Source organism: Muntiacus reevesi, chromosome 10 (assembly GCF_963930625.1).
Source record: "Muntiacus reevesi chromosome 10, mMunRee1.1, whole genome shotgun sequence".
NCBI classification, from domain to species: domain Eukaryota; kingdom Metazoa; phylum Chordata; class Mammalia; order Artiodactyla; family Cervidae; genus Muntiacus; species Muntiacus reevesi.
Window position 1 is genome coordinate 30312966 of NC_089258.1, and position 15072 is coordinate 30328037.

The following is a 15072-nucleotide window of genomic DNA, read 5'->3' on the forward strand; positions in this document are numbered from 1 at the left end:
GACGTGGCTCTGCCAGCTGCTTTTCCCCAGGGGACAGACACTGCTCTCACTGGGGAGAAGCCTGGAGAGTGGCTGAGTGTCCATTTCCCGAAGGACTGAGCCAGACCCAAGGGCTCAGGGCAGCTCAGGGAACTGCTTTCTCTAACTCAGGCCCCGCAGTCTTGTTCGTGCTCACTCCCTCCTCAGCAGAACATAACACACGTTCCTTTGTCGAGTCAGCACAGGCTCCATCCTCGGAGCCTCCCTCAGGGGGTCCCCCACCCCCAGAGCGCCTGGCTCCCAGTCAAGCAGACGCCTCTGCGTCAACTCTTTTTCCACCCCCACCTCCCCAAGTATGCCGTTCCCTCTCGTGGGATAAATTTAGCTCTGAATGAATGAGAAAGGAGGGCACAGTCATGTAAACACGGACCAGGTAGCTTTCCAATCTAAGTTTGACACACACAGATGGCAGAAAAGATTCAAGGATTTCTGGTTCCTTCTTTCTGCTGCTTCTACCACATGCTCAGACCCTGCATCGTATTCTCTGCATTTCGCGAAGCTAATTAAATATGTAGATCAGGATGTGAACCATTTGACTGGATAAAGCAGAAATCACTTGAGTGATTGAGGGACATTAAGGAGTCAAAGAGAGCCTTGGGTTGCGTTGGACATTTTCATTTACTGATTTGATGGTCTTAGAAACTCATCAGACACCTGGAAGCTTCTTTTGTCTTATGTATTAGCTGAGTCTTTTCTCCTGGTGGGCCGAGCCTGTGGCTGCTAGAGAATGTTGCAGTCTTAAAGACATCACCTCACCCCACCAACCCCAGCTGCCACCTCACTGACCAGTCCTTACCTCTCTGAGTTCCTGACTTCGAAGGCATCTCTTTCACCGTTGTCTTTGCCACTCTGAGAGCATTTATAGTCCTTAAGGCATGTTCTCATTCATGAGTTCCTTTCATCCCTACAAGAACCTTGAGTGGTGGTTAGCTGTCTCTTCCCCAGTGTACAAATAGAAAACTTTAGCTCAGAGCAGTTAATTGACTTTTCTGAGGTCACACAGTAAATGGCAGAGTTAGGATTAGGACCTAGTGTTGAGATTTTGTCTGGTGCTCTTCCCATTCTGTCTTGAGCTGTTTTGAGGAAAAGCTGTCTGTCCATGATGCCCCAGCTGGAGGGTTACATTGGGTAAGGAGCAATTTTTTTTGTTGTGGAAGTATAGTTGATTTACAACATTGTGTTAATTTCTGGAGTGATTCAATTATATGTATGCATGTGTATCTGTATGTGTATATATATATATATATATATACACACACTTTTTCAGATTATTTTATATTATAGGTTATTGAATGATACTGAATATCTTATAGTTTCCTGTATAAGGTCCTACACAGTAGGACTTTGTCTTTAATCTACTTTATATATCGTAGTTTGTATCTGCTAATTCCAAACTCCTAATGTATCCCCCCTCTTTTCCCCTTTGGTAATTATAAATTTTTTCTATGTGAGTCTGTTTCTGTTTCATAAATATATTCATTTCTATCATTTTCTTATTCCACATATTAGAGATATCATATGATATTTGATATTTTTCTTCCTCTGTCTGACTTACTTCACTTAGTATGATAATCTCTAGGTCCATCTATGTTGCTGCAAATGACATTATTTCATTCTTTTTTATGACTGAGTAATATTCTATTGTGGGCTTCCCAGGTGGCTCAGGGGTAAAGAATCCGCCTTCCAATGCAGGAGACGTGGGTTCAATCTCTGGATTGGGATGATCTCCTAGAGAAGGAAATGGCAACCCACTCCAGTAATCTTGCCTGGGAAATCCCATGGACAGAGGCACCTGGCCGGCTACAGTCCCTTGGGTCACAAAAGAGTCAGACATGACTTAGCAACTAAACAACAACGATATTCTGCTGTATGCATATGCATGTATCTGTGTGTATCTGTGTGTGTGTATACATGCCACATCTTTATCCATTCATCTGTCAATGTATATTTTAGGTTGTTTCCATGTCTTGGCCATTGTGAATAATGCTGCTGTGAGCATTGAGAAGGGCATGGGTATTTTCAAATTAGAGTTTCTCCAGATATCTGCCCAGGAGTGGGATTGCTGGGTCATATAGTAACTCTAATTTTAGTTTTTTTTAAGGAACCTCCATACTGTTTTCCATAGTGTCTACACAAATTTACATTCCCACTTACAGTGTAGGAGAGTTCCCTTTCTCCATACCCTCAGTAAGGAGCACTTTTTGAGACTTTCTGGCTATTACCTCTCGATGAGAACAGCTCTAAGGGGCCAAACTCAAGTTGGATCCATTTTGCTAGTGTGTGGAGAGTGGGGCACAGAGGGGCTTGCAGGATTGAATCGCTGGACATTCCAAAGGGCATCAGAGGGGCTCAGCATACATAGGTGGTAGGAGCTGGAGCTAGGCTTTCCCAATTTCATTATTCATTCCCCAGACAGGAGGGCACACAGAATTGAACTGATAGGTCGCTGTCTCTGCACAGACAGCCCCCTAGAAAATCTCTCCCTTGTCAGCAGTGCTGACTTGCAGGATGCGTATGGTGTGATCACATCACGGTTAACAATGAAAGCGTCGATGGCCACACTGCAAAACAGGATTCAAAGCTGACGGGGCACTTCGTGGTCATTGTTCTAAGGCAATCTAGACTGGCCCCTAAGCTGTCTGAGAAGCCCGTGACCTCATTGTGTCCACTGGCATCAGACAGCCAAATGGGCCTTCCCAAAGAGTTTTCCACTTTGTAGCTAATTCACTCCCAAACCTTGAGTTACTTCCACCAAGGAGCACCTTTAATATGTGGCATGTAGCTCTCTTCCTCAACACTCCACTTCCTAAACACTTAAGCTTTTCTTTCCATCTTTTCCTTGGACTTAATCCATGTCCTCTTAAGCATTCCCTTGTCATTCCTTCTTATTTATAATTATTAAATTGACTCACTCCAAAAGATAAGGCTGTAGGTGTCTATGAATCGTTAAAGGGAGAGTGTGGTAATGAAATTTCTAGGCAATAAATGACACAGAGCAGAATCCTTCCTCTTAAAAGATGAAAGAGAAATACCTATTCATGTGGGGGACTTAAAGACTATTGAGAGTTCACCCCTTTTCTTAAAAGAAAAGCCTACATTGTAAAAACAAAAACAAACCAAGCTAACATAAAAGGGTAGATACAACCAAGTCACTTACTTGATTTGGTCTGTGACAGCTTTAATGAAGTGGCAATTGGGTTGAATAATTAGGACCTGCCATCACTGGAGCGCCAACTGTGGTCAGTCTTGTGAATTTTCAATCTATCTTGATTCCCTGCAATATCCCTATGAGGTTAGAGTTGTTATCCTTCATTACAGATGAGGATATTGAGCTAAGGGAATTCAATTTGTGCCACTGGTCAGTCCGAGCACCAGGATTCTAACTTGTCTTTACAGCTCATGCCTTTTCTCTGTCATACCCACCTCCTAATCCCACTTTTCAAAATGTTTATCAACATCTGAATGTCCCAGCAAGGTGAAGGTGGGATGACCCCTAACCATCCAGATCTTGTTCCTCTGTGCTTTCCTTATAGCCCCTGGTTTCTTCCAGAAATTCACAGTGTTGATCAGCTGACATTGCCGAGGCTCATGCTGCTGTTCATGGGGTCGCAAAGAGCCGGACATGACTTAGTGACTGAACAACAACAGTTGCCAAGGCTAGCCAAGGGAAAAGAAAGCCATCAAATGGAAGTTCTACTGTTCATTTCTAGATGGATTTCCAGTTGCTCATTTTGATTCTTCTATGTAGAGAACTTCGACAGTCTATACTTTAAGTGACATCCAGCCTAGTCTATTTCCCACACTGGCGCTCTGTTTTCTAACTTCTTTCTCTTTCTTGCACCATGGGGACTCTCTCTATGGATCTGTCATTTGAATCCCATTGAGAAAAACATCACATACTTGAAATCCCATCAACTTCCCCAAATTGTTCACAACCACAGGAGCCAAAAGGGCTCTCAGCACCATTCCCCTCCTTTTGATTCTGTGTAGCCATATGTTTTGAATGACCATGTATTGGAACAGATCTTAGGCAAAAGAGAGCTGATACAAATACAAGCATTTTGAACCACCTGGCATTCCTTTGAAAATTACTTTTGTCAAAGGAAAGCTTCAGGCTACTCTGAAATTTCACACTCTTAGCTTCTGTTCAGCAAAACTTTAACTTACTCAGTGGGTCTTGGCGAGTCATTTCCCTCTTGGTTTTCAGAACTCCTGTTTTCCCCACAGAGAATAGGCTGTGATCATCTGTGGTTCCCAAAGGACTCATGCCCTAAAATAGATTCTGCAATTTTTATTACCAAAGCATCTATTTTGCAAATCGAGCATTCTGTATTCTCTCCATACAATGCTTTGCAATACAGCATCTATCAGAAAAACCATTAAACAATACGGGCAGTGCTTATGCAATGTGGTTTAATGTCCCAGCAAGAACTAGTGATTTGTTACACACATTAGGCACCCATTGTAATAGATCTTTTGAGATTTCAAATGTGTGGAGGGCAAAAAGTCACCCATATTAGCACTAGACGAGGAATTCTTTGTAATACCAAGCCATTGCCTCATGTCTAGTATAGAATGACTACACAATAAAAGTTTATGAAAGAAATGGTACAACTTGGGTTATAAATGTCTGTGTTTGTAATGGCTTTGATGATTTTAAAATGCTAAAATTTAGAGATTTGAAGGGAGGAGTGTTGGGAGAGGAGAAAATGTCTTCCCTATACTCTTCACATGCCTTCCTGTTTCACTTAGGGCTCTTAGTCACAAGCAACAGAAACTGATTTGTGTTGCTAGGAGCAGAGAAGGCATGAATTGAAAGTGTATTTATCACGTAGTTCGAAGAATAGCTGGCAGGATGAGAAGAGGCTTGAGCAATGGGCAGAACCAAAGATGAGCAAAAGCCTGAGAGAATTCTCTAATGCTGTGTCTTCAAGGTCCTTGGCCAGTGAACGTATCTCACAGCCTGGATTGCATGCCGTGTCATAACTTCCAGGGACCTGGGAAGCAAGAGCCTGGCATTTCCCAGCTTCTATGTTGGCTCTGACTCTCTCTATGGCTTATGATATGGGAATTCCCCCAAAGATGAAAAGGGCTTCACAAATTGGGCAGCCAAAAAATATGGAAGAGTCTGCTACATTTCTACCTGGACATATCCCCAGGGTTGGGCATTCTGAATTTCTTCTCTCCTTTGACTTTTTGCCATAGCTGCTTTGACAGTCCTCAATGCTTAGTGAACACAACCACTGCATATCATCGTCCCAGGCAGTTGAAAGCCATGGAGGAAGTAAACACAATTGATCGAAGAGTCTTCTATCTATTCCTAGTAAACCCAGTTAGTACAATGGTTCATCCCTAACCCCTACCTCACCCCATAGATATTTAATTCTATACATGTATCCAGAGAAATGTGACCCAGGAGACTCTGATGCATACTTCTGATTAAGAATCGTGTCTTAGTTTTCCCCATATCCCACAGTATCTTTACAAACCACTTCTATTTTTCTGAAGTCCCACAGTCCCATCTATCTCACAAAGGCACTTCATCAGCTGAGAACACTAGGCTTCTGATATATGCTCACTCAACTTCTCTCTCCTTCAACTAAAATGTCTTCACCTTTACTCATTCCATCTTTTGTCCTCTTTCATTTTCCCTTCTTTCCAAGGCTAACCTGGCCTTGTCTGAATGCCCTCTGATCTAATCTGAGACCTAACACTTATCTTCCCTTTTGACTGTGTCTTTGATCTCACTTCCCTGATACCTAATTCCCTTTGACTCTGAAACATTCAAGTCTCACCTCACCTAACAACCCTCTAACTTGCCTTTGCTTCCCATAGACCGCCTCCAGTTCTCCCCAACACCGTCATCTTCCATATCCAAAGACCTCAAAGGAGTGTTTTGTACTCAAGGACGCATTTCCCACCTCTCATTCATTCTCAGCTCTCTGTCACTGCTTACAGGCTCACCCTGTACACACATAGCTCTTTCCACGTCACTCATGGTTTCCTGACTGCCCAAGGCTCTTCTTAGTCTGCATCATTTTTTTTAAACCTCCCCAAACCATCTGACCCTGTTGAAAAGCCTTTTTTTTTTTTTTCCCATTGTGATTTTTCATAGAAGCATCCATCTTGATTTTTTTCCCTTCTCATCCTCAGATGACATTTCCTCAGCCTCCTTTGCTGGGCTTTCTCTTCTTGTTGTTTGTTCTGTTTTCTCACTCTGGGCATTCACATTTCTTTAGCTAGAACCACAACATAGATGACAGCCAGATGCATGTTCCCAATCCTGATTCTTCTATCTTGAGATGCAAAGCTTCAAACTGGTCACTTCCAAAGGTGCCTAAGCCCTTTGCTTAGGCATCTCACCTTCCATCATGCCTTTTAAAAATTTATCATAGTAAAATATACGTAACATAAAACTGATCATTTAAGAGCACGGTTCAGTGACATTAGGTCCATCCCATCATTGTGTTCTTCTAACTCCTTTTTAATATCTGTATCACCGGAGGGGAAAGGACCACTTATTCACCACTGAGGCTTGCTTCCCCTTCATATGCCTGGTGGTTATGAATGTGGTCTCTGGAGGGTCTGATCTGAGCTGAAATCCCAGCTCCATGGCTCTGACTGAGTCCTTCTACCTCTCTGGTCTCACGTCACTCATCGTGTTATTCTCTGCCCTAGCTAGGTACACAGTCACTCTGCTGAAGTAATAACAGCTTTGCTTATCTGTGAGAAAACACCCTCAAAAGACTTGTCCTCCGGAGCTGGCGCTGGAAGTAAAGAGAAAATGCAGCGTTTGAAGAAAGTGATGGGTCTTAGCCAGAAAGAAGTTCTGGATATACTGGAGAGGGATGTCAAATCTGGTGTTGGCTTGGATTTATGACCCAAACAGCTCCACCGATGCCTGTTATGAAAAGAAAGGGAAATCAATCAATCAGTTAAACTGTTTCAGTCTTTGGGCAGAGTAGTAATTGCTCTTCAAGTGACAGGTGAAACCTCCCTGAACGTTGAAAAGTTGATTTAGTAGAAATTGTAAGAATTTTCCCAGGATAGAGGTAATTTAGAGAAATTTGATGTGCATACCTTTAAAAATGCCTTAAGCCTTGCATTATCGGATCAAGCACCTGAGTAGGTCACATTGGTTTCTCCCCCATCCTTCCCCCCTCATGTTTATTTCATTTTATGGAAGAGCGTTTGCTTATGAATGTTGGAAATTCTAGCAGCCTCCTCCTGGATGGTAAGAGGTATTTTGTTTGTTTTTACCTTTTATTTCCGTTTAGACTGGATCTTCTCCATCTCTCGTATCCAGCCCAGGGCCTGGCATAAAGGATGCACTTTAGTACTGTCTCCTGTTTTAGTAAACTGAAAATGAAAGTGACTCAGCTATGTCCGAGTCTTTGGGACCCAGTAGACTATACTGTCCAAGGAATTCTCCAGGCGATCTTCCCAATCCAGGGGTCGAACCCAGGTCTCCCGTTCTAGTAAAGAAGAGGTAAAATATTGTAGTGACCAGATCCTACTTTTCCTTTCAGAGAGTGAGTATAGAAGTAACAATTCTCGGTGTTTCAGCCCAGAACATTGCAGGATAATGTTAAGAACAGATTGCCCTTTACAAAGCACCTTTATATACTTTATCTCATTCAGCACTTCCCTTTTCAGATGAGGAAACTGAGGTTCAGAGTGGTTAAGTGACTTGCCCAAGGCTTAACAGCTAGTAAATGGTCAAACCTGGCCCGCGGAGCACCTGTAACTACAAAATTTGTACCTACAAACTCGTGGTTGTCTTTCTAACCCACATTTGACCCCACAGAGGGATGGCCTGTGTTCAGCTGTAGGCTGTCCTTGGCCAACTTGACCGCTGAGGATCCTGCCATCTGAGGCATGTGGGTGAGGCAGCCCTTCCCAGTGGGAAATGTCCCCCGTGTCGAGTTCAGGCTTTTGGCACAAGCCAGAAGGCAGGACGTGCTGGGGCCTGGCTTTCTACCCGAGGCTCTGGGGCTGGCGTCTGCAGGTCCCCAGTGAGCACGTGTCCACCTGGGCGCACCAACCCTGCGCCCTAGCGGCGCCCGTGCGCCCCGGGTGCCCACCCGCACGCGCGGTGCCTGGCCGCTCCCGGGGGAGCCCCCACTCCCTGCGGCTACAGCCCGGTGGCTCCCGCCCGCCTAGAGCCGCCCGGGGGCCGTGGCCGCGGGCCCCCCACACCCCAGGGGCGGAGCGAGGCGCGGAGACGTCAGGGCGGAGAAGGAGCGCGGGACGAGCGCGCCCTCCCGGCGGCAGCCCGCGGCCCACGTCCCCGACTGGCGCGGCCGGCGGCCGGGAGATGCAGGGAGCGGCAGCGCTGGGGCGCAGCCAGGCGGCGGGACGGGCGGGGGCCAGACGCTGAGCGGGGCGAGCCAGCGGCGCGCACAGCTCTGCCCGCCACCCCCGGAGCAGATCCCCGGCCGCCCGTAGGCTTTCCCTGGGGTTCTAGCAAAGCTCCCCCCCGGGGTGTCCATCAATTTCCTGGGGTGACTACAGCGTGTGTTTTGTTTTTCTTTCTTCTTTCCTTCGCTGTGTGCCCTTCTCCAGGATGGCAGAGGCGGAATTGCACAAGGAAAGGCTGCAAGCCATAGCAGTAAGTCCACTTTCGTTTTATTTTCTTGCTCTATTGTCTGGGATGGGAAGGGACCCCCAGTCCTGCGGGGCCGTCGACATTCCAGCACAGTAGCCACAGGACATGTGTTTTGGGGGATAAAAGTCTGTCAAGGCTCAGCTACGCTGCGTTTTATTTTATAGTCTGTAGATGGAAAGCCCCAGGGCGCGCTTTGGGCTGGGGATTTGAATGTGGAAGATTGGCTTAGAAATAAGATGCTTGCTACTGGGCTTTGGGGAAAGACGAAAGAGAAGCATGGGGTGGGAGGGGGGACAATTCCTAGAATGTTAGCACCCAGTGCTCATAATACTTAGACTTCAGATGCTGGAGAAGGCGGGAACGGTCACCAAAAACCGTGACTTCCACACTCTTTGCGGAAGCTGTTGGTCTGGTAAGTGAAAAACCAGCAGTCCACTCCGCTGCCAGCCACGCGGTAGAACCTCCTCCCTGAAACCGAGAGTATTCATTTTCCCTGTTCTGTTTGAAATTGACAAGGGCACTGGCGCAAAGCCACCACCTTGGGTGAGAGGAAGGTCTGGGGACTTCTTGGGACAACTGGGTCCTGGGAATAATATTCCAAGAGAGCCTTCTTCTCATGTGTGGTTCCTCAACCTATTTTCAGCATACAAAGGAACAACCAGTTTGAGCAAAGTTTATGCGCACTCTCAGAAAAGTGTACCCATGTGCTTCTTGAGTTTAAAAGAGAGCTCTCCAAGGCTGCCTAAATTTGAGTGGTCCTGCCCCAGTGTTGCCAATGATCCACAGATGTGGTATTTTTACTAGAGCCACCACAGCTGGATTATATATTTCTTTAGCAGATGAAGGAATGATTACTGCTGCTCTATGAAATAATAGCAATTAAAAGAGAAGCTCTGTTAACATATTGGCATAAAAGAATCTCCAGACATTCTTCTACCTAAGTAAAAAAAAAAATTTTTTTTTGGTCCAGGAGTTCCCTGGAAACACACATGAATTTGTTGGAGAAACAGCATGTAATGTTTTGGAAGCAAAGTATATTAAAATGTTTTCAAAATCCTTTGGACGGATTCTTCACTGGGAAATGCACACAGGCTCTTCTTTTGCTTTTTAAAGATGCATTTGATGTGGTCTCTGTGGCTCTGAGACCCTCTTTATCAAAGTCTTCTAATCTTAAATGTCTTGGAGACTTCACAGCTGAAGCGAGAAAGACGTTTGTTGGCATTGTTGACTGCTATGGATTTTTTTGTCTGTTGGGCAATCTTTGAACTTGGTGATCAGAACTCAGGAACGCTTCCCCCCCCTCCCGCCCCACCTTTTTTTCCTTTCCCTCTGAGCGTGTGTATTTTGATGGTTAGTGAAGTTGTTTTCTAGAGTTTGTGGCCAGGCAGTGTGGCCAGTATGTCATGAACTGGGTAAGAATGGAGATATTCAGTTCTCGGTGCCATGTAGCTGGTGGATGTTTTATATAAACTGAATAATAGGCTGCTTTAACTGTCCGTGTAGTGGCTGCTCTAGAGAGCATTCCATTGCTCCCATCAGTGGCCGCTGAAGGTTTCCAACAGTTGTCACATTTTCTGCCTTTGCATGACCAGCTTGTCTGGATGCCTGAGGAACAGCTGGGCCTCATGAAAGGGCTCGCTTTCCGAACAGGGAGCCAGTAGCAGCTCACACTTGGGCCACCCTTTTCCACGTGAGGCTGGGTCATTCCCAGCAGAGGCTAAATGGATTTTTGAGAAGGATCTAGCCAGCCTTCTGGGATTCTTACACCCATGCAGTTGTGGAATTGAGTTTGTCCTGTACTTGGGAAACTGTTAATGATTCTCATGAATGATTCTGCCTCAATGAACATATCTTAGTGCAGATTTTCTAACAGCAAATTAACTCTGTGTGTGTGGGGGGGGGGGGTGGAGTTGAGAGAGGGGGTGGAGGCTGTTCTGTACCCTGCTTTGACCTAATGCATACTCTCCAAATTTTGCAAACCCTGAGTCTGTCTGCCACCTTCCTAGGGTTCTCAGGGGACCCTAAGGAGCTCATAAGCCTGCTCCCAGAGCCTAGTCCTCCTGAAGCCTCTCTGGAGATGTGAAGGAGGAAAAACATGACTCTCTATCTCTTCACCAACTTGGGCTCCTGTCCAAGAGGAGATTCTCATCTGTAGGTTCTTAGACACTCTTCAGTCTACACCTTGGTCCCTTCATCTGTAAAGAGGGCTCATGAGTTCTGCTCCAGGGGCTGGCTATAAGGTTTAGATATGGTGCAGGTGAAGGGCCTGGCATGCAGGGGCCAGCCGATGATCTTCAGCCAGAGCCCTCCATTCCTGTCTACCCTGCTGCCTCATCCTGTGAGGGCCAGAGGCAACATCTCTGAAACAGAAAGAGTCTGAACGGCCTTCTGTATCCTCTCCTTTACTCAACTGAAGGCCAGGGCTTGGCCCAGCATCAGTTTCACCAGCTGCACAGACCCAGGTGCAGTGATATGATTGGAGGATCCAGCCATCCAGCGGGTTATTTACAAAGGGTCGCCTCTCGGAAGAAAGTGGCAACGCCAAAAAGTCAGTGTCCCTAAGTTTCAGCCATCAGAGGGAAGACTTTACTCTTTGCACACTCAAGTTCTGAAAAGGACCGATGTCCTGTGACCTATGTCACATGATCATTGACAGGATTCCCCCTGCCACCTCCAGGGAATGAAATACTCAGAAACTATAGTGCTTTAATTGAATCTTCCAGTTGAGTCCAGAGAGTAATCAATGAGAAAAGATGAATCTCATCCTATTTCCTGCCAAAAGAGGAGCAAATCTTGACAAGTGTCTCTACTCCCAGGCTTTCATTCCATCAGTAGGGATATTCCCAAAGCTGTAATTTTAGGAGAAAGCAAAATAATTCTGAGGCAGGATGAATGTGGCTTGTCATTCCAGGGCATAATAATACAATTGCCATTTATTGACCATCTTCTATTCAGCAAGGCCCTGTGTGTCATGGTTTCTTCCTTAACCTCAAGTTAATGGTTTAACATAAACAATTACTAGCCAGTGGAAGGAGTCCTTATGCAAATAAGCACACAGGTGGAGCAGGTAAACCAAGGAGCTAGAACACTTACCCAGAGAGATGTTTGAGCGGTTTTGGAGATTTGGTATAATAAAATATAAAATAACACAAATACTTCCCCATGGACAGAAGGAATTTATTTACTTGTTTATTGTTAGTTTATCATTTATTTGGAACAGTTAGTAGAAGAAAAGGAAAGCCAACCACGTGAAGTTAAGTCAGTAGCCAAAGGCACCAACTCAGTAATGAGACGCAAGTGCATTTTTAACACAGATGATATCATTTAATCCTGATGAGCTGATGGGGGAGGAACATCTAGATTATCCATGTTTTAAAGAGCCCAACACAGAGACTCTCAAAGCCAGGATCAGAACCCAAATTGCAGGGCCCTGGAGCCTGTTTATTGACCACTGCCCAGAAATACACCCCCCAAGATGGTGGCAGCATCTTGAGCTCCTCCCATGAGCTCACTGTGTGGGTGGTTTCAGCAGCCCCTGTGCAAGCGGATGAGGGAGAAGCAGACTGATTCAGTAGCATCGGGAAAGGCTGAGACAAACCAGGAGGCCACATCCTTTTGAGAGTCTTCCAGCACATGGAAATACCCGGTGGAAGCTCTAACCGAGTGAGTAACCCGTTCACTTGGGGAAGAACCCACAGCGTCTCAGTACAAACCAGTTTTCGGGGGAGGATGTTGTTATGTCTGCACGTCACAAGAAGAGGCTCTTGCTTGGGTTCAGGTGAAGATAACTGAATGTTTCAGAGATTGTCTTGAGCAAAAACCCTCAGAGAGGTCTCAGGCCATATGTGCTGAGGTGCCGCTAGTGGTCAAGAACCCACCTGCCAACGCAGGAGACGTAAGAGATTCAGGTTCAATCCTTGGTTTGGGAAGATGCCCTGGAGGAGGGCATGGCAACCCACTCCAGTATCCTTGCCTGGAGAATCTCATGGACAGAGGAATATGGCGAGCTACAGTCCATGGGGTCACAAAGAGTTAGATATGACTGAAGCGGCTTGGCACACTCACGAGATGCCAATCCAACCTACACTGTCTTTTTAGGGTATTTGGTTGCTTATTAAGAACTCGAACTCTGGAATAATAAAAATGATCTTTGGCATTTGGGTAGCACTTTACAATTTACAAAAACCTGCATGTGTTACCTTAATTCTGAGCTGTGCTAGGCAGGGCTCATTGTCTGCACTTTACAGTCGAGTATTCAGAGGTGTCTGGGCTCACAGTGACAAGTGGAAGGGTGGTATCTCTCTCCTGACTCCTGATTCCTAGTATTGGTGGCATGTCTAGCTTTGGGCAGGGGGGTGCTCTGCTATGGGTGAGAGCTGCCTCTAGGATCCTTCAACTGGGGGCAGGGGGCGGAGGAGAGGGGTGAGCTTTGGGGTACGTGGGCCTGGATGTGCCTCTGTGGAATCTGCCCTTTGGGGATTTCACTTTGGGCCCCTCTCCCTCTTAAAACTCTCCCCCAGGGGATACAGTTAGTGGCCTGTAGCCTCCACCTGCTCCCATGTTCTGTCCTGAGAAGGCCTGGATGTAGGTGGGTGAATTAGTCTGGCTCTGCCCTGTACTTGCAAAGAGACAAGGCATTTCCTTGGCTTCATCTCTCAATGTCGTTCTTGCCTGAGCCTCTGAGCAGTTGGAATGTGGACCAAAGGCTCAGGAAACCAGTCAGCCTGCTCTGATCCAGGCCACTTGGGTTGGCCTACCTGGCTCGGGTAGAAATCCTGGCTGCCGTTCGCATGTGATCCAGTCCAGCCTAGCTTCTCAGGTCAGGGGTCCCTCAGAGGTTCTAGAGACTCAAATCCAAGACTTACAGTAACACAAACTGGTTCTTGGGGAGACCATCCCTGTACATGTGCCCTGTGAACCTCTGTCTTTGGCAGGTAGCTGGTAAAAGGATGGGAGAATTGAAGATGCCAGCCATTCATTTCTTCATCTTCTTCCACATAAATGGTACCCTGCTTCTAAAAGTTCAAGCTGAAGTTTAAAATATGGTTTGCTCAGGACAGTGGTGCTGAGGAAGGGTTTGCAGGACCACCCAGTGGATAGGTGCCACTTAGGGCACGTTCAGAGTCGTTGCCAGGTCTGAGAGTGCCAAGGCAGGCCTTACACAAATATGCCCAAGGGTCATACACCTCTCTGACCAGTTATTTGTACCTCTGAGTATTTCAGGCTTTAGCCTCTTGGGACAAAGAGCCGTTGCTCTGGCAAGTGCCCTGTGAGATAGACCAGTCCCCATTTAAAAGCCAAGCAGGGGGCTTGTGGGTTACGATTTGTTAATATCTAGAAGAAATCCAGGGCTCAGTAATAGCGCTTCTACATTTCTCTGGGGTTTTCCAGTGCTTTGGGGGCCACCACTGTTGATCCTTTGAACTACCCACATTTCATCACTGATCCCTCTTGAGGATGTTGATCAACTTCCTCGGCAGTAAGAGTTGGTCCTCATGTTGAAATATTGACTGAGACAACAAGTGGCATTGATGCACAGACACAGTGGTCCCCAAGGCTGTGAGTGCCTTGCAGTCTGGCAAGTAACAAGCATGGATTCTGGCCTCCGAAAGCTTTGGCTCATATCCCGGCATTTCTATTAGTATCTGTGTGACCTTGCTCTCCCTCCGTTTCCTCATCTATAAGGTGGGGATAATGACAATACCAGTCTCATAGAATTGTTTTGAAGGTTATTTGACAGGTTTCATGGGAAATACTCAGTTCAGGCTTACAGAAATCACTCAACAAAAGTTTTCTTTTTATAGTATGTGAATCAACATATCATAACTCACACATTTTTAAGGAGAAAATGGATGCAAAGGATGGAAGATTAATTCTTTTCACCTCAACTGGTGAATTGCCACACTGGGAAATTTCATGAATATAGTGACACCTTTGCAGTGCAGGAGGATACTAATAATAACAATGAAAAGGATTGTTTACAGTGAACAGGATTTGCAAACCCAGAAGGACCTGGGAGTCAGCATGTAACATAAATGAGTGACACAGATTGAATGGGAAATTGTGAGGACCTGAAGAGAAGATACCACTTCTCGGTAAAAGTACAGTTAATTTATACCAGGTGTGAACATGGGTCCTATGTTGTCACATCCACTGATTCTCAAGAGAAGCCAGAAATCTTCCTTTTTAAAATAGGAGAACTCCCATTTCAAAATCAACTGGCTTAAAAAGTTTTTAAAAATTTGTGGATGAAACAAAATTTCTTTTGTTCCATGGGTTGACCTTTCCTGACCTCCAGATATAGGTAGAACTTTGAACTTTACACTGTGCTTTCTTTATGCAAGGACTTATTTGGGTTTCATAAGGATGCTATGAAGTGGTACTACCAGTCCCCCTTAGATCTTTCATAATAGTACAAAAGCAGG

General features: G+C 45.7%; 1 protein-coding gene across 4 annotated transcripts in view; it reads left to right on the forward strand.

Annotated features, from left to right (window-relative positions):
• Positions 1 to 15072, forward strand: part of PALM2AKAP2 (PALM2 and AKAP2 fusion) — a 498977-nt gene that overhangs the window by 124576 nt on the left and 359329 nt on the right. For 3 of the 4 annotated variants that reach the window (XM_065946815.1, XM_065946817.1, XM_065946818.1), the window contains one exon: positions 8605 to 8650. In XM_065946815.1, coding sequence (XP_065802887.1) covers positions 8605 to 8650 — 46 coding nt within the window. Of the gene's footprint in view, positions 1 to 8604; positions 8651 to 12196; positions 12311 to 15072 lie in introns of those variants that run through there. The other variant, XM_065946816.1, reaches the window with a different exon arrangement.